Source organism: Mobula hypostoma, chromosome 5 (assembly GCF_963921235.1).
Source record: "Mobula hypostoma chromosome 5, sMobHyp1.1, whole genome shotgun sequence".
Taxonomy (NCBI): domain Eukaryota; kingdom Metazoa; phylum Chordata; class Chondrichthyes; order Myliobatiformes; family Myliobatidae; genus Mobula; species Mobula hypostoma.
This window is the reverse complement of record NC_086101.1, coordinates 96,811,599-96,835,819: the sequence shown is the minus strand read 5'-3', so window position 1 is coordinate 96,835,819 and position 24,221 is coordinate 96,811,599. Positions and strand designations below refer to the sequence as shown.

General features: G+C 41.8%; 1 protein-coding gene across 3 annotated transcripts in view; it reads left to right on the top strand.

The window, feature by feature from the left end:
* The window catches only part of LOC134346869 (contactin-associated protein-like 5), a 1,934,616-nt gene that overhangs the window by 1,472,538 nt on the left and 437,857 nt on the right, over window positions 1–24,221 (top strand). For all 3 annotated transcript variants that reach the window (XM_063048675.1, XM_063048674.1, XM_063048673.1), the window contains 2 exons: window positions 571–741; window positions 9,873–10,091. In XM_063048675.1, the coding sequence (XP_062904745.1) occupies window positions 571–741; window positions 9,873–10,091 (390 nt within the window). The remainder of the gene's footprint in view (window positions 1–570; window positions 742–9,872; window positions 10,092–24,221) is intronic.

The following is a 24,221-nucleotide window of genomic DNA, read 5'->3' as shown; positions in this document are numbered from 1 at the left end:
CCTATTAAAGTGAGCCCCAGCTCAATGTCAGTGGTTGTGAATTAGGCATATATTAAGATTCAGTTGCAACACAAGTTAAAAAGTAAAGTTTACAATTTGGTATGGTGAAATGTGAAGGAATGAATTTCCTATTTTAAAACCAATCAGAAAATAATTAATGTCTTAAAAGGCTGCAGTACTTAGAAAGTGAAAGTTTAATGGGTCTCAAGGCCAGCCCCCTCTGAAACACAGGCTGGGTCGGTGAGTTGATCAAGAGCTTCACACACTCAGTATGTCGAAGAATGAATCTGACTCTAAGTTTCATGATGCCATGCTGATATAATCTTACGTATAAACCATTTTAGAAGGTGTTTCAGCAAGAAATAGAAAAGTAGAAAAATTCAGAATATTTCTGCAGGTTAGGCAGCATCTGTGGAAAGAGAAGTAATTAGCAATTCCAAATGAAGATACTTAATAAGAATTCTACGACCCTGCTAGTTTTGTTCAATCGGCTGAAAGGGGATCTATTTATTGCCTGCACTGTTGAGACTCTATTGAGACTACTTGGGCATTGTCGTTTGTCCTCTACAGATAACTACTGGAATGCAGCATCCTTTAACACCAAGTCTTCATATCTCCATTTCCCAACATTCCATGGGGAGTTAAGTGCGGATATCACATTTTTCTTTAAAACAACGGCTTCCACAGGTGTTTTCCTGGAGAATCTGGGCATCAAAGACTTCATTCGGATCGAATTAAGCTGTAAGTGTTATCTACTGGGTATAATTTGAGATAAATCTGTAATCTTGGGATTCTCTGGGACTAACTGGCTTGAACTTGGACTTGGTCTGCATGGGGATTCAACAGACCCTTGATAATAATTGGAGCAAACTGCCAGTGTTAACACTGAGATGACTTGGAAATGGCTACTGTTGATGTGTCCAATATGAAAAATGCATTCAACAATAAATCAATAAATTATATATTAGTTTTTCAAACTGAATTTAAAATTAATCCCAGAGTAATGGGATATTCAGCACTTCCAGTGGCCTTATACATTCAGTGGCTATTTTATTAGTTAACTCCTGCACCTAATAAAGTGGCCTCTGAGTGTATGTTTGTGGTCTCCTGTTGTAGCCCATCCACTTCATGGTTCAACATGGTGTGTATTTAGAGGTACACCTCTGTATAGCACTTTTGTAACATGTGGCTATTTGAGTTACTGTCACCTTCCTGTCATCTTGAACCAGTCTGGCCATTCTCCTCTGAAATCTCTCATTAACAAGGTGTTTTTGCCAACAGAACAGCCACCCACTGGATTATTTTTTGATTTTTCACTATTCTCTGTAAACTCTAGAGAGTGTTGAGCATGGAAATCCCAGGGAGATCAGAATTTTCTGAGTTATGCAAACTACCCATGTGGCACCAACAATCATTCCACAGTCAAAGTCATTTAGATCATATTTTTCCCATTCTGAACAACAACTGAACTTTTTGACCATGTCTGCATGCTTTTATGCATTGAGTTGCTGCCACATGATTGGCTGATTTGATATTTGCATTAACGAGCCGGTGTACCTAATGAGTATAGTTCGCTTTGACTTGGAGCAAGCTCGGTCCAGTGTGTGTTAATTTTTCTCATCTTGTTAAATTTTGCTCATGTGGCTGAACCTTGGGAACCTGTTGGTTCAGCTTTGAGCCAGGCTCTTGAATATAAAAATCAAGGTTTACTCTTCTGATAATTCAAAGACTGCTGGTGTTGTGGATCGCATAGAAGATTGTCAAGTGATACAGCAGGATATAAATCAGTTTCAGGTATGGTCAAAGAATTGGCAGATGGGGTTTAATTCGGCCAAATGTGGGTTATTGCAATTTGGAAGATCAAATATAAATGGAAAGTGTACTGTTAATAGAAAGATGCTTAATGACGTTGATCTACAGGGGGATCTTGGGGTCTAAGTTCATAGCTCCCTGAAAATGGCTGCACAGGTAAGCATGGTGATAAAGAAGGCCTGTGGCAAGACATTGATGTTCAGGAGTCAGGAAGTTGTGTTGCAGCTTTATAAAACTGTGACTTTCAAGAGGTTCACCAGAATGCTGCCCAGATTACAGGTCATGTGAATAAGGCCAGACTTGGGTTGTTTTCTCCAGAGCAACAAAGACTGAGGGGAGTCATGATGCAGGTTTGTAAGATTATGGAACGCATACAGTCGATGGAGTAGTCAGCTGGTAGGTTCAAAACAGATGCGCAGAGAAAGCATGGTAGTGCAGTGGTTAGCATAGTTGCTTTAGGACACCAGCTGTAAGACTGGGGTTTGATTCCTGCCACGGTCTATAAAGAGTTTCTATGTTCTCCCAATGACTGCATGGGTTTTCTCCAGGTGCCTCAGTTTCCTCCCATACTCCAAAGATATACAAGAATAAAATAAAATAGTTATGGGCATGCTATTCCGGGGCCGGAAGCGATGTAGCTCTTGCGAGCTGCCCCCAGCACATCAAAGAAAAATCAATGATATAAATGATGCATTTCACTGTATGTTTTGATCTATTGATACACATTGACAAACAAAGCACATCTTTTATTTACACTGAGTGATGGGTGCCTGGGGTGTTGGTGCAAGCAAGAACTATGGTGATTTTAAGAGGCTCTTAGATAGGTACTTGAATTGAGGGATATAGGCATTTGTAGTCAGATGGGATTTAATTACATTTAGGCATTTCAATACTAGTTTAATTAGTTCAGCACACCATCGTAAGTTGAGGGTCTGTGTCTGTGCTGTTCTATCCCTTGAAGTGTGGTTTATATTCATTCTTCTGATAACTAGGCCTGATTATCTGATCATGATCATGTTGTTGTTTGTGGTAGCTTGCTGTGTCCACTTGAAAAGTATCTCATGGGCTGTGGAGTTCTTTTGGGTTATTTGAAAAATGCTAAATAAATGCAAAACTTTCTTCTGATCTGTGCTGGGAAGTTGTCCTTTAGAGAGCAAAAAGCGAGATGTTAGGGGAGTTCAGTGGGTCTGGGAACATCTGTGAATTGGATCGTCAACACTGTGGATTAGATAATATAACAGAGAACATTACAGCACAGTACAGGCCCTTAGGCCCACCGTGTTCCAACCTTTTAACCTACTCTAAGATCATCTAACCCTTCCCTCCTACAAGTTCATGTTTCAGACTCTTCATCTGGGACTGAAAGAAAAGAGGGGAAGAGCCAGTATAAGGAGGTGGTGGTGGAAGGGGAAGTGATGCAGGTGATGGTGGGTGACAGGTGGATCCAGGTAAGACGAAGTTGATAGGTAGTTGGGCTCAGTCTGGGAAGGGGATGTCTATTAACAGCTTACCATCCCCACCAAAATTCATCTGGTCATCAACACCTGCTCACCTGGCTCCTCCTATCACTTACCACCTCCTGCCTCACCACTTCATTCAGCCTACCACTACATAGCAAACTGATGCAGTCTCAACCTGAAACGTCAACCATTCCACCACCTCCATTGATGCTGCCTATCCTACTGAATTACCCAGCAGCTTGCTTACTGCTCTCCACTGGATATCTTTATAGAAACTGTCAAGATAGATGCCAAGACAGCACATTCCATCAACTGGAGTCACTTATGTCGTCTGTTCCTTCTTCCTGATGGTAGTGATGTGAAGAGGACATGTCCCAGATGGTGAAGGTTCTTCATGATTGACACCACCTTCTTGAGGAACTGCCTATTGAAGGAGTCCTTGATGATGGGAAGACTTGTGCCTGTGATGGAGCTGGCTGAGTCAACAATCTTATGCAGTCTCATTTAATCCTGTGCACTGGAAGCTCAGCACCAAGTGGTGATGCAACCAGTAGAAGTCTGTAGAAATTTGCTGGAGTCATGTCTGACATAGCAAATCTCCTTGGACTCTTTGTGAAGTATGGCCACTGGCTTGCCTTAACTACTTTAATTACTACAAATTCCTTCAAGGGTTCGTCAACCCTTTTAAATGTTTTAGTCTTGACTTGCAATAAGCCTGATTATATCTGTGGAGTGGAGTCAGTGATCAGGGCTTCAAGTGCAGTCAAAGTTTAGCCCTGAATATACAGTATTTCATGATGTTTTGACCCTACTTGTTGGAGTTTAGAAGAATGAGAGGAATCTCAGTGAAACCCATCGTATATTGAAAGGGCCAGTCATAGTGGATGTGGAGAGCATGTTTCCTACAGTGGGTGAGTGTGGGACTAGAGGGCACAACCTCAGAATAGAAGAGTGACATTTTAAAGCAGAGAAAAGAAGGAATTTCTTTAGCCAGAGGATGGTGAATATATGAATGGCTGTGAAGGTCAGGTCATGAGTATATTTGAAAGAGAGGTTGATAGGTTTTTGGTTAGTTAGGGTGTCAAAATTTGCGAGGTGAAGGTAGGAGAATAGGGTTGAGAGGGATAATAAATCAGTTTATGTTGGGATGGTGGAGCAGATTTGATGGCAAAATGGCCTGGCTCTGCCCGTTTATCTTCTGATCTTATGGTCATATTCACTTTACTCCTGAGTTCTGGGTGGTATTCGAGGACAGAAAAGCACACACACACATAATACCAACAGAATCGCGTCAATATGAGACAGAGGTTTCAGAGCATTTAGTTTCTTTTTTCTCTTAGTTAACTGGAACGTTGTCATTTCAGAGTACCACATTCAAGATGCTGGAGAAGGTCAGCAGGTCAGGCAGCACCTATGGAGATGCATAAGCAACTGATGTTTTGGGCTGAGACCTTTCATTTGGACTGGAAAGGAAGGTGAAGAAGTCAGAGTAAGAAGGTGGGGGGAAGAGAAGGAGTACGACTAGACAGTGATAGTTGAAGCCAGGTAAGGGGGAAGTAGGTGGGTAAGAGGGTGGTAATGAAGTGAGAAGCTGACAGGTGATAGGTAGAAAAGGTAAAGGGCAAAAGAAGGAGGAATCTAGGCTTGAGAACAATATCCACCCCCTAGGAGTCTTTGCAAAGTGCAGTGATCAAAAGGCGCTAACTTAAAGAAAAAAAGGTTAAACCGCCATCTGCAGGAGATGAGAATGGACGTTAGGAGAGGGGGAAGGAGGAGTGGCACCAGCGAGAGGTGACAGCCAGGTAATTTTGCAGAAAAATGGTATGAGGGGAGCTGGATTGGGGCATGGAAGAAGGGAGAAGAGGGAGGGGGGAGAAATCGCCAGGAACTACTGTTATTTCATATAGACACTTCTGAACAGTCTACAGGTACACTAATGTTGGAAATTCCAATTAAGTACGTTTGATTAAAGTATTTTATTACTATAAAACTGTCAGAAAATCTAGCTACAAGTGGCATCTTTGGAGAATATTGTTTATTGGTATTGATAACACAATAATGTGGCCACATTCTTTGACAGTCCAAGCTGCTTTAAGAGCTAAATTATCAGTTTAAAGTAGCTTGTAATAGAGTGCTGCTGGTACCATTCCAATATTTACTTGCATTTTGTTCACAGTTTATGTGATCTATTTGCACACTGTCAGTAGCAGTAAATGAAATGAAAGATGTCTCTTAACATATCCTAGCAGCAGATTTTAAAGAAGGCTTTGAAATTTTCTGAAAGTGCCAGCGAGCACATTTTGTTGAAAATGATTAGTTTTAGCAAATCAATTTGTGTGTTCCACTTTCCCCTTTCTAACCATCCACGTTAATCTCTCAACCAAATGGCCAAGATAATCCCATTTGCAATCGACCAGTCCTGTCCATTACTCCTTATCTTTCACTTCAACAGAATGAATTTACAGTAATGGGGCCATAGAGTTATACAGTGTGCAAATGGGCTTTTCAGCTCATCTTGTTTGTACTAATTTTTTAGCCCATCTACAATCCATTGTGTACACTAGAACCAAATCTTTCTGATTTGTATGTTTGCCCTGTGACCACATGCCCCAGGTGCTCGGTTTCCTCCCACATTCCAAAGATGTACGGCTTGTGTTCAATTGTGGGCATGCTATTTTGGCACTGGAAGCACGTCCCCAGCACATATTCTGACATTGTTAGCCATTGAAGCAAATGACGTATTTCACTGTATGTTTTGATGTTTCAATATACATGTGACAAATAAGCTAATCTTTAATGTTTTCTAACTTGCCTATTTAAGTGGCAAACCTTTTTCCCTTTTCTCCCAGTTTCAATTGAGGTTTTTTGATCTGCACTGTTAGCTCCATTTTTAGTTCCACAGATGCTGCTTAACCAAATATTCAACATTTTCTGTTTTTATTTCATATTTCCAGCATCTGCAGTAGTTTTAATTTTTTGACTTTTCAATGAGAATTAGAATCAGAATCATGTTTATTATTACTGATGTATGTCATGAAATTAGTTATTTTGTGGTAACAGACCAGTGTAAGAATAAAAAGCCTATTATAAGTTACAATAAAAAGTTTAGAAAAATGAATTCTTCATGGAGGTCAATCACCTGTGGAGTGCCTCAGGGATCTGTTCTAGGACACTTACTCTTCGTGATTTTTTTAAATGACCTGGATGAGGAAGTGGAGGGATTGGCTGATGACACAAAGGTTGGAGGTGTTGTGTGTAGTGTGGAGGGCTATCAGAGGTTACAACGGGACATTGATAGGATGCAAAACTGGGCTGAGAAGTGGCAGATGGAGTTCAATACAGATAAGTGTGAAGTGGTTCATTTTTGGTAGGTCAAATATGATGGCAGGATATAGTATTAATGGGAAGACTCTTGGCAGTGTGGACGATCAGAGGGATCTTGGGGTCCGAGTCCATAGGACAGTCAAAGCAGCTGCGCAGGTTGACTCTGTGGTTAAGAAGGCGTACGGTGTATTGGCCTTCATCAAAATTGGAATTGAATTTAGGAGCTGAGAGGTAATATTGCAGCTATATAGGACCCTGGTCGGACCCCACTTGGAATACTGTGCTCAGTTCTGGTCACCTCACTACAGGAAGGATGAGGAAGCCATAGAAAGGATGCAGAGGAGGTTTACAAGGATGTTGCCTGGATTGGGGAGCATGTCTTATGAGAATAGGTTGAGTGAACTCGGCCTTTTCTCCTTGGAGCGACGGAGGATGAGAGGTGTCCTGATAGAGGTGTATAAGATGATGAGAGGCAGCATTGATCGTGTGGATAGACAGAGGCTTTTTCCCAGGGCTGAAATGGTTGCCACAGGAGGACACAGGTTTAAGGTGCTATGGAGTAGGTACAGAGGAGATGTCAGGGGTAAGTTTTTTTACGCAGTTTGGTGAGTGTGTGAAATGGGCTGCCGGTGACGGTGGTGGAGGCGAATACGATAGGGTCTTTTAAGAGACTTTTGGATAGGTACATGGAGCTTAGAAAAATAGAGGGCTATGGGTAAGCCTAGTAATTTCTAAGGTAGGGACATATTCAGCACAACTTTGTGGGCTGAAGGGCCTGTATTGTGCTGTAGGTTTTCTATGTTTCTAAGGGGATTAGCGAGTTAATGTTCATGGATTCGAGAATTGTTCAGAAATATGAAGGTGGAAGTAAAGAAACTGTTCTTAATACACTGAGTGTGAGTCCTCAGTCTTCTGCACCTCCTCTCTGATGGTAGTAATGAGAAGAGGGTATGTCTTGGATGGTGAAGATCTTTCATGATGGATGTTGTCTTATTTGAAGATGTCATCAATGGCATGAGGCTTGTGCCCACCTTGCTATTTTATTGATTGTCTTTTTAGATGCAGTTCTGTCATTTCAGATGTAGGTCTCGTCTCCCATGGTTGGAGTATTGGGAATGTTTTCTTGCAGCCTTCAGGTTTAACAGGAAGTGCAAAGAGCAAGGTGTCCAACAGAGATACAAGATTCTCCACAGAGCATTGTGGAAACCATGGCATAAAGTGCCCTTTTACATTTTCCCATAGTCAAAACCATCTAACACCTTCTATTCCTTCTTAGCTGTGAGCTCTCTGATAAGGTTAGCATTTATTGGTCACCCTCAGTTCCCCATGTGAAGGTAACAGTGAGTTGCCTTCTTGAACCACTATACTCTGAATGGGTAAAGTTCAAAGTAAATTTATTATCAAAGTATGTATGTATCACCATATACTATCTAGGATTAATTTTCTTGCAGGCATTCACAGTAGAATAAAGAAATACAATAGAATCAATGAAAAATTACACGCAAACACTAGGTGTTCCCACAGAGGGTAGAGAATTTCCGACAGGGATTTCTGCTGAGCTATCACACTCCCTTATCCCTCTTGACATGCATATTGTTTTGCTCAGTTCGTTTATTCTTAAATGCAAAGGTCAGCTAGGTCTCACTAACTTTGTGTTGAAAAATATTATGCATTCTATTCGGTTATCAAATGAAAACCTTACGAATCTCTACGTTTCGTCACGTATGCAATCTTAAATAAATGGTCTTTATCTCCTTTGACTTGATAGTACATTGAACAAAATATCTCCTGGATGCCAGACACTAGTTGACCTATCTTCCCTTCCAGCCTGCTCATAATTTTCACAGATGGGCACCATGGTGGCATGGCAGTTAGCATGATACTGTTACAGCCTGGGCACTAGAGTTTGGAGTTCAAATCCAATGCTCTCTGTAAAGAGTCTATATGTCCTTCCCATGGAATGCATGAGATTTCTTCGGGTGCTCCAGTTTCCTCACACAGGCCAAAGATGTACCAGTTAGTAAGTTAATTGGTCATTTTAAATTGTCCTGTGATTATTACTACAACTACTACTACTACTATGTCCACTCAGGCCTAGTGGGCCAGTGTCCTGTGATTAGGTTAGGGTTAAATTGTAGTTGTTGGGGGTTGCTGGGGCAGCATGGCTCGAAGGGCCGGAAAGGCCTACTCCATGCTGTATCGCTAAAAAAAATAACGTCCATGTTTGAGAAGAAGCTGTGCGTGTTTGTTTATCCAGCCATGACAATTATCTGAAGCTGAGAGTACTTTTATAGAGCTGACTATGATAACATTGCATTGGAAAGATAAAAGAGGACTGAAAGTACACAATTTCATAGCACTTAGTACCATCGTATACCGAATGATATTGGATTATGAATCACCAGAGTGAGAGAGAGAGAGAGTTCAGTAAAGCAAGTATAACCCAGTATAACCCAGAATACAAGAGATTCTGTAAATACTGGAAACCTTTAGCAGCACACTAAAACTGCTGGAGGAGCTCAGCAACTCAGAAAATGTCTAAGCAGGCGAATAAACAGTTAATGTTTCACGCTGAGACCCTGTATCAAAAAGGAAGGGGGCAGAATTCAGAATAAGAAGGTGAAGGAGGTAACATGTTCAAGCTGGCAGTTGATAGGGGGAATGGGGAATGAAGTAAGAAACTGGGAAGTGATAGGTGGAAGAGCTAAAGGGCGAAAGAAGAAGGAATCTAGGCTTGTCAACAAAATCCACATTCTAGTAGTCATTGAAAGCTATGATCACAATGATCAAAATGTATTGAACCCATGTCTCAATTTGAGTTAGAGCCTTCAACTGAAGAAAGAAAATAAACAAAAATATTACTAAAGACCTTAAGTTCCCTTTATCTAGTGTGATTAATGAATCAAGCCAGCAAAATGGATCAGAAGTTCTTTGTGTGAAGTGGCTTACTCTTTTCCCCTGCTTATTGAAGAGTAGTGCAATAACTCAAGTCAAGTAAGATATTCTCCTGAGAGGTTGTGTATTGATGGGTCCTCAGGTGGCTGCAGAAGTCGATCCAGGATGCACATATTGTGGTGCAGTGTGGGCAAGGGTAAGTGGTGGCCATGGTTAGTAGTTGGGGCTTTGGTTGTTCAGTCTCAGTTGCCACTTGTTGTCTCCAATACAGCAGAGGTTGCTCTCATGTAGGCAGCTTGCTCTTGCTCAGATTTCCTCTAGGTGTATACTCACATGGTCAAACTGATACTGACACCCCTTTGACATGTGCTCTTCTTGCAGCTCCTGTGGAAGTTCTCTTCTCATTTGATGTGGGGAATGGCCCCTTCTTGGTTTTGGTTAAGTCGCCCTCACAGCTCAATGACAACCAGTGGCATTACGTGAAAGCTGAGCGAAACATCAAGGCAGCCTCGCTTCAAGTGGATCACCTGCCACGACAGGCTCGAGAGGCGCCATCTAATGGACACATCCACCTACAGCTCAACAGCCAGCTATTTATAGGTAGGAGCATCTGGTTCAAGAATGGAAAGAGACCAGTTAAAAGATTCTTAGTAAAATAGCTGATTGTCAGTTTCATTTTTATTCTTCTATTTGACTGCTCACATGAATGGTGCCTAAACTGGGAAGATATTTCATTGCAAAATCTACCATTTTAACAGTATGGTAATGGAGAACTTTTGAGTCATAGCATCATGCAGTGCGAAAATAGGCCATTTGGCCCATCGTGCCTATGCTAACCACATAATCCTACACTTGATGGCAGGCCTTATTGGGTTGATTTTGAGCTCAGTTTCCATCAAGGTTTCTCATTTCATTTGGTGGTTAGGCTTGTCAAACCTTTCAAGTATCCTGCAATATTAACTGAAAAGATCTGGTCTTTTCCAAGATGCAGAATTAAGGGGAAGGTTATCTGCAAGGCTTCTTTATACTACATACATAAAACATAGAGAATAGAACAGCACCGTACAAGAATGGGACCTTCAGCCTACAGTGTTGTCCCAAACTAATCAAACTACAAATTAAATGTCTTCCTGAACCAATCACTTCAGATTACACAATGTTCACATGCCTATCTAAGTGCCGCGAGCTGTAATAGAGTCACACTAACTGCTGCGGTACACCCTTCCTCTAACGGAGTGACCAGAATTGAATGTAATGTGCCTGATGCAAACTAACCAGATTTTCATAAAAGTGCAATGTATTCTCCTAACTCTTGAATTCAATGCCTCAACTAATAAAGGTAGGAATGGCATAACCACAAGCTCTTAATCCTTTAACATATGCTACGGAAAGATGGATTTATGGAACGCTACGATATTCATTGCATTGCTTCTTCAGAAAGGAGTCTTGGCTCCTTGCATAATGAGAAGGTGAAGTATAAAGTCGGTCAGCAATATATTCATGATGGATATGATTGAAAGTGACCATTTCACTGCAGTAATCTACTTAGGTTGCAGAGAGTGTGGAAAAAATGTTACCATGGCTACAAGGGTACATAATAGTTTTGCACTGCTGATCCACACTCCTGCCATTAATATAAAAACAAATACATCATGGAATACTGTTACACACTGCCTCAATTTTTGATGCTTAGACATCATTTTGTGTTTTTTTTTGATAAAGCATGAATGTTGCAAATAGTCAGCAAGTCAGGCAGCACCTGCGGAGAGCAAAACTGATTGGTAATATTGCGTCAGGACTAGAACAAGCTTGATAAGAAAGTTTAAGCGTGCTGAGGAAGGGACAGAATGAAGAGAGAACCCAAAAGCAGGATTTTTGTTGTGGTGAAGAAGATAATGTTGGAGGACAAAGAGGGTGATAGGTGAAGAAATTGAAGATGGGTCTTGAGGCAGTGTTAAGTTGTCACTTTTCATTGTGATGTGTCTCAACAAGCAAGAACACCATTAGAACAGATAAAAACAAATACTGCTTTGGAGCTAAGTGACCAAAGTATTGTTATAATGAGGTATTGGTGAAGTTTGTGCAGTTTCAACACAGAACATAGAACGGTACAGAACATGAACGAGCCCTTCAGCTCACAATGTTGTGCCAAACAAATTAAATTCGTAATCAAATGGCCAACTAAACTAATCCCTTCTGCCTACGCTATGCCTATATCCCTCCATTTTTCTCACATGCATGTGCTTATTTTAGTGTCTCCTAAAGATTACTAATCTATCTGCCTCTACCACCACCCCCTATATAAAAAATCTGTCCCTCATGTCTCCTTTGAACTTACTCCTTCTCAATTTAAATACATGTCCTCTGGTACCTGTATTTGATATTTCAACCCTGGGAAAAAGGAATTGTCTGACTAGTCTATTTACTGTATGTCTCTCAAAATTTTATAAATCTCTATCAGATTTCCCCTCAGCTTCTGCCACTCAATGGTTCAATGCTTCAATTTAATATCAGTGAATGTATACAGTATACAACCTGAAATTCTTGCTCTTACACTACCCTAGGGAAAACAACCTAAGTTTCTCCAACATGTCATTGTAGCATATGCCTTTTAATCCAGGCGGCGTCCTGGTGAAGATTTATGGTTCATTGGTTCAAGAACTGAATGGCTGAAGGGAGGTAGCGATTCTTGAATATTGTCATATGGCATTTCAGGTTTCAGTAACTCTTGCCTGATGCTTGCTGCAAGAAGGTGGCTTCTACTATGGACCTATTGATCATCATTGATAGTCATTAAAAAGAAAACATAATCATGAGTTGTAGAATCCTTAAAGGAGTGTCTGAAGGTTGTGGAATCAGCATTGAGGTGAGTCAAGTTATCCCTACTAGTTCAGGAGTGTTAATAGAGTAATGTTAGTTGTAGAGTGAAAAATACTCCTGAACCAAGTGGTGTGGGACCGAAGGCTCCTGTACCCCTTGCCTGATGGTAAGAGGTACAGGAGCCTTATCATTTGATGATGCAGGTATATTTGTGTTTTCATCAGATCATGAGGCAATGGTGGTGTTCCATCTCCAGTTAATACTAATGTACTACTGAATCAGAATCAGATTTATTATCACTAGCATATGTCATGAAATTTGTTGTTTTGGGGCAGCAGGATTTTGCAATTTATAATAACAAAAACCATAAATTACAATAAGAAGTGTGTATGTATGTATGTATATATGTATACATATATTAACTAAGTAGTGCAAAAGGAGAGAAAATAAATAGTGAGGTCGTGTTCATGGGTTCATTGTCCACGCAGATTTCCGATAGTAGGGTGGAAGACTATTCCTGAAATGTTGAGTGTGTAATTTTAGGTTCCTCTACCTCCTCCTTAACGGTAGCAATGAGAGGAGGGCATGTACTGGATAATGGGGGTCTTTGGCGATGGATGTTGCCTTTTGGGATATCATCTTTTGAATACAGGACAGGACAACATTACAACTCAATATGGGACAGCATATGGTAATTTAATCTGCAGGGAAATGAAACATTCAGTACATTTTAAAAAGCACTCAACACCAATGAGCCATACAAGGTGTCTATAGCATCTCTGTAGTTGTAATAGATTGCCCTACATGATCATCACTTCTGAGTTCCTTGAAGCAAAAAAAATAGACAAGATAGTTAAGTGAAATGCAAAGGATGTAACAGGTTCTCACCAAGTATTTGATAAGATTAGACACAAGAGGCTCAGGACAAAGATAAGGACCCAGGGAATTAAGGAGAGTATGACCCCAATGGAGAGATGGTGATCAACAAAGAGTAGAAGCCAAGCTCAAGGATATAATTACCTGATTGAAAAGATATGGTCAGAGATGTACATACGTGGTGAAGGTGTTTGGACAAGAATAAAGTTTATTGATGATGCAGAATTTTGACATAAGGGAAAAAATGACAAAGCCTTTCAATGGCCACAAGGTGAAAGTAATAGACTTGGACTGGGGATAGCGGATACGTTTTAATAACAACAATGAGAAACTGTATACATTTTGCAATGGAAGACGAAATGTTGGCCTTTAGTGTGTGATACATAGATGTGAGCGGAGCAATAGTTCCATAAAGAATATATCTCTAAAGATATAAATACAAAGGTAATAATAATAATGCCAAAGGTTTACGTTGCAACAGTGAGTGATTTTAAGATTAAGCAAGATATAAAGTAAGAACTGAGAACTCTGTGCACACTGTCAGCTACACAATGAACTTGACCAGAGCTTATTGAACATATGAAGGAGAGTACGCACAATTCCACCATCTCTCAGTTGGGATACTGGAAATGAGGAGCTCGGTATTAATATTTGAACTCAAAAGTACATGTGTGTCATTTTCTGTGAAGGAGAATATCATTGTTTCTCTGTGTGGGTCAGCTGTTTGTTATCTGGAGTTCAAGCCTGGGATTCAAGGTCCCACCAGGGGCTGATACAGGGAACTGGAGCCCAAAGCTTGATCGGAAATCCAAAAGTCAAAACCAGATGGCTGAGGCTTGTATAGTGGTTGTTGCAGCATGGATAAAATCACCGGAGAGACAGAGTCACTGGTAGATACAAAGCAGCTTCTTTATTGGACACAACAAGGTACAGCAGGCATCATACGGACGGAGACGCTTTCGATAGAAAGGTCTGCTAGCCCAATGTGGGTTTGATATTTATATGCTAAACACAAAGGCAATCGCTACTTAAAAAGTTATAGACAATGCATAGACAATGCTTCCTTTTGAAGCTGCATACAAAACATCACACCTTCTGACTTCATCCTTTCCTTCTGATGCCAACATGTCTGGGTTGGTATTCACAGCCTTTAGGAATGCAAGTTAAATCCACATACATTTATTGGCATTTTACGTGCTAACATAGAAGACAATTAATATTTATAAAGTATAGATAATAATGTCTTCGAAACTACAACATCTGGGCAAACTGCGGCGCCAGGAGCATCTGGTATTCACACCTTTTTTGGAAGCGCATTGTTGTGGACTCAATCCACAGTACTTTGTCAAACAGAAGTCTGGTGGCCAAAGTCATTTAAGTGTAAATGAATCATCTACCTAAAAAAACTCACTCTACAGTCTCTCCTCTTGGCCCCTCCTGGACAAAAATTAAATTTGTATCAGGAAAGGCCAACCTAGGAGGATCTGCTCAAATAGAGCCGCAAAAATGCCCTGTCTCAAAATTCCCCCCCAATTTTATGTACCTCAATATCTATCCAGCATTACCTAATCGCTACCTACCAAATGTTAAGCAGAGAGGCTGTTCCAAGTCTTTAGGAATGTGGCTCCTTTTGTGTGCCTGTTGGCTCTTTCCCTGCAGGCTGACTGCATCTTAATCACGTTCCTTTGTCTTCAGCCCTTTATCCTCTGGTCGCTGAAACTCTCCTTCCAGGAGCACCCACAGGCTCTCTCATCGATGTACAGGAAGGGGTTGGGGTGCCCTCTATGAAAATGTTCTGCAAGGCTCTCTCCCTGGTGCAACCCCTTCTAAACTGTCCAGTCAATCACTGGCCCAACTGCTGAAAAGGGCCCAGCTCCTCAGACTGGGAGTGACTGCTTCCAGATGCCGTGTGCAGACTGAAGTGCCATCAAAGTGGTGGAACTTGCCATCTCTGCTTTAACTCAAAACTCCCTCCCCATCTATTTCCCAATAAATTTCTATACTATGCTATAAAATTAATCATCTACCTTCAGCAACCAGCCTTTTTTACAGAGTACCATCGTCATCACACTTTAGCAGGCTATTCATGGTTTTCCAACATGCTCTCAGTGTCTTCTGCCACACTCTTGGCGTTTTCTCTGGGTGTTTTCATCAGCTGTGGTCAGGTCTGGCATGGCCGGCTGGTGTTCCTCTCTTAGGTTCTCTGTAATTACATGGTTACTGGGTACACCTGGTTCCCCACTCTGTCTGTGGAAGCAACATGAGGGTGAGTTGTATGCTTTAACCTGAGTCCAGTGTTTCCACAGGCTGCATCGCCGAGTCTGTACACAGACACACATATCATTGGTTAAGAGTACCGTCTGTGGTCCTATCCACCTGGGGACAAACCCCGGCATTTTCGGCAGCACCCTCACCATGATTTGGTTGCTAGGCTGTGGAAGGACTATCTCCTTTCCCTCTGGGTCTTTCTGATCAGCGATCACTGCTGTTGTTTTGCTCGGTCCTTCAATACTGTAAGTTGGTTAAAAAGATCTTTCACATATTGGGTCATTCTATCCCTGTAAGCCCCAGGCTCCCTGCAACCCATAATTACCCCATAAGGGAGTCGCATTGCTTGCCCCATCAATAATTCATAGGGGCTGAGACCCAACGTGCGGTTCAGGGTTGCGTGCAATCTCATCAGGATTCCTGGTAAAACATCAACCCATGTCTTTCCTGTCTCAGCTGTAGCTTTGGCTAATGCATTCTTGATTGGTCCATTCATCCTTTCTACCATTCCTGAACTCTGGGGATGGTAGGGTATGTGGAACTGTTGTCGAATCCTTAGCAGTTGGCACACTTCCTTCATCACTTTCCCCGTGAAATGTGCTCTCTCATCTGAATCCAGCTAAACTGCAGTCCCTTGTTGGGAAAGCCTCCACCCACCGGGTGAAGTGATCCATAATTACTAGACAGTAGCTTTTCCCCCTGCTTTTTGGCAGGGGCCCTGTGAAGTCTATCTGGATGTTTTCCCAGGGTCCCCTCGGCCGAGGCAGATTTGCCAGCTGTAGCTTTCTGCCCTTACCAGGGATGTGCTGGGTACAAATGATACAACAGCAGCAGAATTTCTCAACATCCCCGCCCATCCCTGGCCGCCACCAGTCCTGCCGGAGGATTGTGATCATGCTCTGCCTTCCCTGATGCATCACCCCATGATATAACTTTAGTAGTGTCTGTCTAATAGAGGGTGGGGCCACCGCGACTCTTTCCTCCCCATGTGTCCAGCACCCATCTGGTCCCTCCTTTGCTCCTTTTCTCCTCCATTTTTCCTTCTCTTCTGCCTCTACCTCTTCATATAATTTTACTAAGCTGGCTTCTGTTGTTTCCTCCTGCACACTTGCAATTTCAATTACCTCTTGATCTCCTGCTTCCTTATTCGCAGTAATGCCTGCCCTCGGAGGAACTGGGAAAACTTTATGTTCTGGAATGGCCGCAGTCTCTCTGAGTATCCCTTGGTGTTTTTGTTCCTTCGCTATACCCTGAACAGTGGTCAGTGTGGCAGTTTGTATAGGGTCTTGCTTGGGGGGTTTATACAGACCCTCCTCTATTTTAACTGGGTTTATCTTTACTCAACTACAATCTTGCTTGTGTGTAGCCCACACTGCTGGGAACTGCTGACAAGGTAACTCATAGATCCCATCTGGGCTGCAGTCTCTGGTGATCGGGGCAGCTGCGCCTATGCTAGGCAGGTTGTGTATTCTGTTGGTTGTATGCGTTCGCTGCCACTGACTCGTCCGTATTATTTCTCCCTTTCCCTAATCTATAACAGCTCCTGCTTCCCATAGAATGTCTATTCCAAGGATCGTGCCCTCAATATTTGGACATACCCAAAAATACACTGGAAGCTACACTCCCCCAATTTCTAGTATTTGCTTCTCGCTTCTTTCTGCTTTTACTGCTTTCCCTCCTACACCCCTGATATAACTGGCCTGTCCTGTTGTTGGTAAGGGTGTCTATTATCGATACTGATGCCCCTGTGATAACTAACATATTGCATTGCCGTCCCCCTAACAATGCCATTATGTACATCCACGAGTCACCAGCGCTGGCAGTGGAGCCCGCTGCTACATCTTTTTCTGCCCTAAGGGGCACCGTTACTAACTCTTTGATCTGATTGACAGACTGGTTGCTGATGGGGTGAGTGACTGGGTGTCTGCTGTGACCTTTGCCTGGGTTTTTCCCCTCCCTTATGGACACTGTCTTGAGCCATGTCCCGATAGCCACAGCTGTAGCATATCAACTCCTTCACTGTCTTATACCTGGTCCAGCAGTTCTTTGCTAGGTGTCCTGGCTGCTGGCAAGCAAAACAAACTCTCCGGGACATCACAGCAGCTGCATCCACTATACCCACTTTACGACTTCTCTTGCCTTTTCTTTGGTCTATCTCACTGTCCCACAAAATTATCACAGAGTAGTTGGACCTCACCGTTATGCCTAAATCTAAAACTTCCTGGTGGGCTGAGCTCAGGCCTTCCTTCAGCATTCTTATGAAGACTGGGTCGTCCCTCCCTGGGTGATCCAACCTGGAATACTCCTCGTACACTCGGTATTTACGTTCCACATAATCCATGGCTGTCTCGTCAGTCCTCTGGGTCACTGCCATTATCATTCCCCAGCTACTCTCAGCTCCCCCCAGGCGCTGCCTCACTTCCCCTTTAAAAGAGCGATATCTTTCTTCATTGCTGGCGCTCCCGGTAGTTGCCCATGTACCATCCCGCACCCCCTGAGCCATACTGTCCCACATATTCCTTGGGCACTTCACTTTCACTAACACATGTATATCTTTAGGGTGCATCTGGTGAATTTCAACCATTTGCTCCAGCTTGCGCCAGAATTCTGAATTCCCACAGGAGACTTTAAGTGTGGGCAACTCAAACAAGATGCTCTGTTTCTCGTCGGGGGTGAAGGGCTTATGAATAGTTGTAATCAATGTCAAGTGCTGGCTTGGATCATCAGGGTTCTCAACCTGACATTGCCTGACCTCAATAGGTGCCATTCTGGAAGATCTATCTGGGTAAAACCTCTCCCTGAGATATCTCCACAGTAATTCCCACACTACGCAAAATATAAAAGATGGGTAGCAATTAAACAGTACATACTTAAAACCACAGAGTATGTATTCCACAATTTGCCACCTTTGGGTACCTGAACTCATGCCTGCTGTATTCCTTTGCATCACACTTGCAAACACGTACACTAAAATGCAGCTCCCTAAACGAGTATACACGCCCCTACTCTGGCGTCTCGAATCATACCATTGGTTACCACCTTTCACAACTGGTGGTCCAAATTAACATGCAAAGATTCCTCACTTACATAAACACTCATGCACACGCACACACTACTTTTATATCCACCAGTTCAGCTCTCCATGTTTGTGATACCTCGTGTCCCATGCACCACTCTAACAGTGGTGACTGGAGACCTGTATGTGTATGTGAGTGGGTGGGAGGAAGTGAGGAAAGAGGCTTGTTTTGTTGTTGTTTTATTGCCTGTTGTGTTCCCTCTTGTTCTTCTGAGCATGTTGGACATGTTTTGTTGGCACCAGTATGTGAGGTGACACAGGCTGCCCCCGGCACATTCCTAGGTGTGTTGGTTGTTAATGCAAACAGTGCATTTCACTGTATGTTTCAAAGTACATGTGATAACTAAATCTGAATCTGAAGTAAATACTGTTAAATACTCAGCAGGTCAGGCAGTGGCTGTGGAGAGTGAAACAGAACTCCCTATTCAGATCCAGGATCCTTCATCCAATGACCTCATGCTACCGGCAAAATCTATTGGAAGAACTCAGCAGGTTGAGCAGCCTCTGTGGGGAGAGGAATTGCTGGCATTTCAGCTGCATCAATCCTGATGTAGAATTTCTACCTGAAATGTCAACATTCCTCCCACAAATGCTGCTCAACCTGCTGAGTTCCTCCAATAGATTGTTCGTTGTCCCAGATTCCCGTATTTGCATTCTCTTCTGTCTCCCAAGCCTTTATGTTGTTGGGAAATAATTGACCTCAAACCACATCAGAAGATATTAAACCAGATAACCAAAAAACCAAAAGAGGTAGGGCTTTCAGGAGTGCCTTGAAAGGAAGAACGTGTGTGTGTGTGTGTGTGTGTGTGTGTGTGTGTGTGAGAGAGAGAGAGAGAGTGGTCAGGATGCAGAGAGGATTAGGGAGGGAATTATAGAGCTAAGAACCTTGGCAGCTGGACACATAGTTGTCAAAGATAGAAGGATTAAATATAGGGATAATCTTGTCAGAGAGATCTTGGAGGATTATAGAGATTTGTGGGCAGGACAAAGACTACAGACAGGATTCAAAAGCAAGGAGCAGAATTTTAAAGTAGAGGTGTTGCCAGTGTAGAGTAGTGTTCAGAAGAGTGATAGGTGAACAGAACTAAAACACAAGCAGCAGAGCCGACCTGACTGACCTCAAGTTTCCAGAGAAAGGCCATCCATGAAAATCAATTAATCAGAATCAGTTTTAATATCCCTGACATATCTCATGAAATTTGTTGTTTTGTGGCAGCAGTAGAGTGCAATACATAAAAACTAAACTATAAATTACAATAAGAAATAGATACACAAAAAAAAACGAAATAAGTACTGCAAATAGAGAGCAAAAATAGTGAGGTAGTGTCCATGAGTTGGTTAATTGCCCATTCAGGTCTGATAATGGGGTGGGAGAAGCTATTCCTAAAACTTTGAGTGTTTGTCTTCAGGCTCCTGCACTGCTCCTCACCCGGATGGCAGGAATGAGGTCCAGGGTGACGGAGGCCCTTAACGCAGCTGCCTTTTGCGGCATCACCTTTTGAAAGTGCCCTTGATGCTGGGGATGCTAGTGGCCATGATGGAGCTGGCTGAGTTTACAACAACTTTTTATGACCCTGTGCAGTGACTCCTCCATACCAGATGGTAATGCAACCTGTTAGAACAGGCAACAAAGGCGTGTTGATGGCCTTCTCCAGTGGTTGACATGAAGGGTAATTAGCCATAAGCATCCTGTTGTCAGCATCAGGGATGGATCTTCCTGCATAAAGCGATGCCCTGTAGAAAGTTTTTCTGTTTGTGTGTGGATCTCCCAGTTGCCTGTCATTTCTGTGGGCTGGAAGAGTCTGTGCACCATATGTATATGGAGTGTGCATGGCTACAGCTCCTATGCACATATCTGAGGGGACTGCTGCTCACCTTCTGGCTGAATTTTTGCCCCACCCTTGTCATCCAGTATGGAAAGGGGCAGGGAGGAAGGAGGATGTCCTAGTTAACCTGGTTCTGGAGCTGGCTAAGGTAACTAGCAGTAACCGCCTGGATATGTTCAGGGGTATGTCCACAGCCGGTAGCTATGGAAAAAGTACACTGGTATCCACAGTAACACAGGGATGTTTCAGGGTCATTAGGATCACAGGGGATGGGAATATGTTAGTTTAATTTGTGTTTGTCATGATTTGTCTGATATTTTTTGTAATGCGATTGTACAATAGTATTATAGTGGTGTGAATTTATAATTGAAATTTTCAGAGAAAAAGGAGTTAAGACATTACACTAGCATTGTGCAGGACTTTGGTGAGGCTGCACTTTGACCACTCACCCACCCCAGACAGTCTCTCTTATACCCTCTCCCATCAGGCAAAAGTCTGACAGCTTCTATTCCACTGTGATCAGACTCTTGAATAGACTTCTTGTACAAGAGGACAGTTTCCTGGCCTCTCATTCTCCCTCATTAAGATCTTGCACTTGTATGGTTTACTACACTGCATAGTTTAGCTTTTACACTTTATTCAGCATTGTTATTGTTTTACCTTATTCTACGTCAATGCACTGTGTAATAATTTGATTTTAATGAATGATACTCTATCTTGGCACATGTGACACTAATAAACCAATAACAAATATCTGCAATTTAACAGAATTTTACATACCTTTCAGCAACTTTGTAGAACCCTGGAAGTATTGTCAGCCCTGGAGCAGGGCAGAACTTCAGACAGATCTTGTTCAGACTTGCCTACACTGTTACATTCTTCTGTTTCTCTTTGTATTTTATAGAATGAATTGTCAATTACATACCAGCCTTCCCTGGCCCGGAACAGAGGGTTCAAAGCGAAGTGTATCTGGGCTGTCATTTCATTACTTTAGTGTTTTACCTTGGGTCCAATGGTGGGCAATTACATGTGGTGGGCTTTGACTGCAGAGATGCAAAATGTTTTAAGTTTTAATATAAATTTATTATTAAAGTATATTTTTTATTCTCTCTCCTTAAGGGTGGTGTTTATGTGTACTTTCCCCACAATTTTGGGGGATAGAATAAATTATATACTGTAAGTCACCATATACTACCCTGAGGTTCATTTTTTGAGGGCATTCACAATAAATACAAAAATCAATAAAATCTATGAAAAACCATGCACATCTAAGATGGACAAACAACCAACATTCAAAAGACAGCACAATGTGCAAATAAAAAAATCAAAACAATAATAATAAATAAATAAGCAATAAATTTCAAAAACATGAATTGTAGAGTCCTTAAAAGTGAGTCCATATGTTGTGGAATCAGTTGAGTGTTGGGATGAGTGATGCTATCTCCTCTGGTTCAAGAGGCTGATGGGTTAATGGTTGTTCCTGAACCCAGTGGTGTGGGACTTGAGACTCCTGCTGAAGTAGCATGGACTGGCCATGAATGCACTGAAAACCAAGGCTTTTAGATCTCATACACAAGATAGCTGACTCATTGACTTCTGCATATCTAAATTTATCACTCCTTCCTGATGTTTGCTAGCATGACAAATATTTGGCACTGTGCAACATAATCCCTTCTCTCCTGGGGAAGAAAACTTAACTTCCTTGTAGAAAACTCTGACTTAACTTGCATCGGCAAATTATATTCAAAAGCAGCATGTGTTGAGATGAGCTGACTTGTCAGCAATGCTTGGAGTTAAGAAGGATAGTTCATGATCAATCTAAAATAGATTGAAGCTAATGCATGGACTGGAGGGATCACTTTGGCAGACTGTTCAGCAATTCCCTTGAAATATGAATAATTTTACAAGAAACAAAACTGAAATGGCAGATATCCAGATCTAATTATTTTAACAACTGCATTTGCATTTTGAGATAATTGCATTCCCTTATGGGTGCATGGGCCACAATCCACTGTTGAACAACAGAGACTTGACCTTTAGGCATTGTTTAATATTTTGGTTTGAAGCCTTGTGTAAACGATAATAATTGTCTATGCAGATAAATTACCTGGCGAGCAATATGCCATAATGCTCTTTGGCAAAGTTTTGAGCTCTTAACAGATGCAGAAGGCAGATTTGAATCTTCTGTTCTGCATATAGAATACACAAGGACAATGATTAACCTGAAAAAAATTTGATGAATGCAATTTTGAAAAGTTATTACAAGCCTTGATAATTGTAAACATGTTACACATTTTTTCCAGAATTAGCAACATCAGATTTCATATTTTATCCATGTTTCTCCATTCCTTGAGGACAAATTTCTTTGATAATTGAATTGTTTTGTCACCACCCGCAGTATTTCACTGCAGTATTAGTTTATATATCTTTTACTTGCTGAAAGCTGTTATATGTGCACACATTTACATTTGTTTTTCTGTTGCTGGAAATGGGTCTCCTTTGGCTCAAAACCCTTTATGTTAGCAGTTTTAGCATTTTAACACACTGCTGCCTGTGTCAACATGAAGTGGCTCTGGATGCTTATTGCTGCGGTGGAAAATGAAGCTGGTCATTCATTTGATACACACTAAATGCAGATTAAAACCCTGTGGAGGTATCACAATACCACTTAGATTACACGCCAACAGCTGCACAGCTAGAGTCCAAAGTTAAATTCAAAGGGATTGCAAATTGGCAACACGGTAGCATAGTGGTTTGCGCAATGTTATTACAGCTTGGGGCATTAGAGTTTGGATTTCAATTCTGATGCCATCTGTAAGGAGTTTATGTTTTCCCTGTGACTGCACAGGTCTCCTGCCACGTTCCAAAGATGTACAAGTTAGGGTTAGTAAATTGTGGGCATACTATATTGGCTCCTGAAGTGTAGCAACACTTGTGGGCTGCCCCCAGCACAATCCTTGGGCTTGAGTCATTCCACTGTATATTTTTATTTACACGACAAATAAAGCTAAGGTGTTATCTTTTTTTGGGAAGTGAAAATAAGCTAGAGATAACCAAAAATGATGTCCACAATTTTGTTTGAATTTGTTCCATTTTCATCTATCTGAGAGCATCATGAGCATTTCTGGTTAACATCTTACCTGAAAGATGACATCCTTCTCTAATACACGCTCATTCTGGTCCCAATTATCTGCTCAAATCATTAGAGATTCCTATGGCTAATCCAATGAAAAAGCTGTCATGAAAGAGCTGACAATTGCAGTCCCTTAACATGAAGACATAATCCACTGCAGACAGTTCAGTTCTCAGAGGGAAGAGTATGAACTGAGGCAATGAACATAATTCTGGAAGTTGTGTTTGGGCTCATGGTTGTTCTGTGTGCCCTATGTTCGAGATTTAAGAGTTCAGCAATAGTGTATTTGTGGAACTTAAGTTGACTGAAATTCCTACTTGAAACTTGGAAATACCATATAAGAATTTAAAAGTGGCACCATTATCTGGAGCCAGACAAGCTAGTGCATCTCTCTGCACTGCCATTTTGCACACTAAATACAATGGTGTGTTGCAGTCAGTTTTACTTCAGTGGCAACCCTATCTGCATTACCTCTAGGTTGAAGGCTTACCTGCTGTCCCCTGTGTCCTCTGGCGCCCACCATCTGGAGCATAACATCTTCTTACATCCAGCATCAGGCAGGAGAAACAGAAATCTGAAGTCCCGAATGACCAGGTTCCCGTCAACAACTTGGTTCTTGGACTGACCTGCACAACCCTAATCATTACGTCAGTATGGCAACACTATAGTTGCATTAAACAATTTGCATGACAATGGATTTTTTTTTGTTCCAATAGTTTTAATACTTTCTT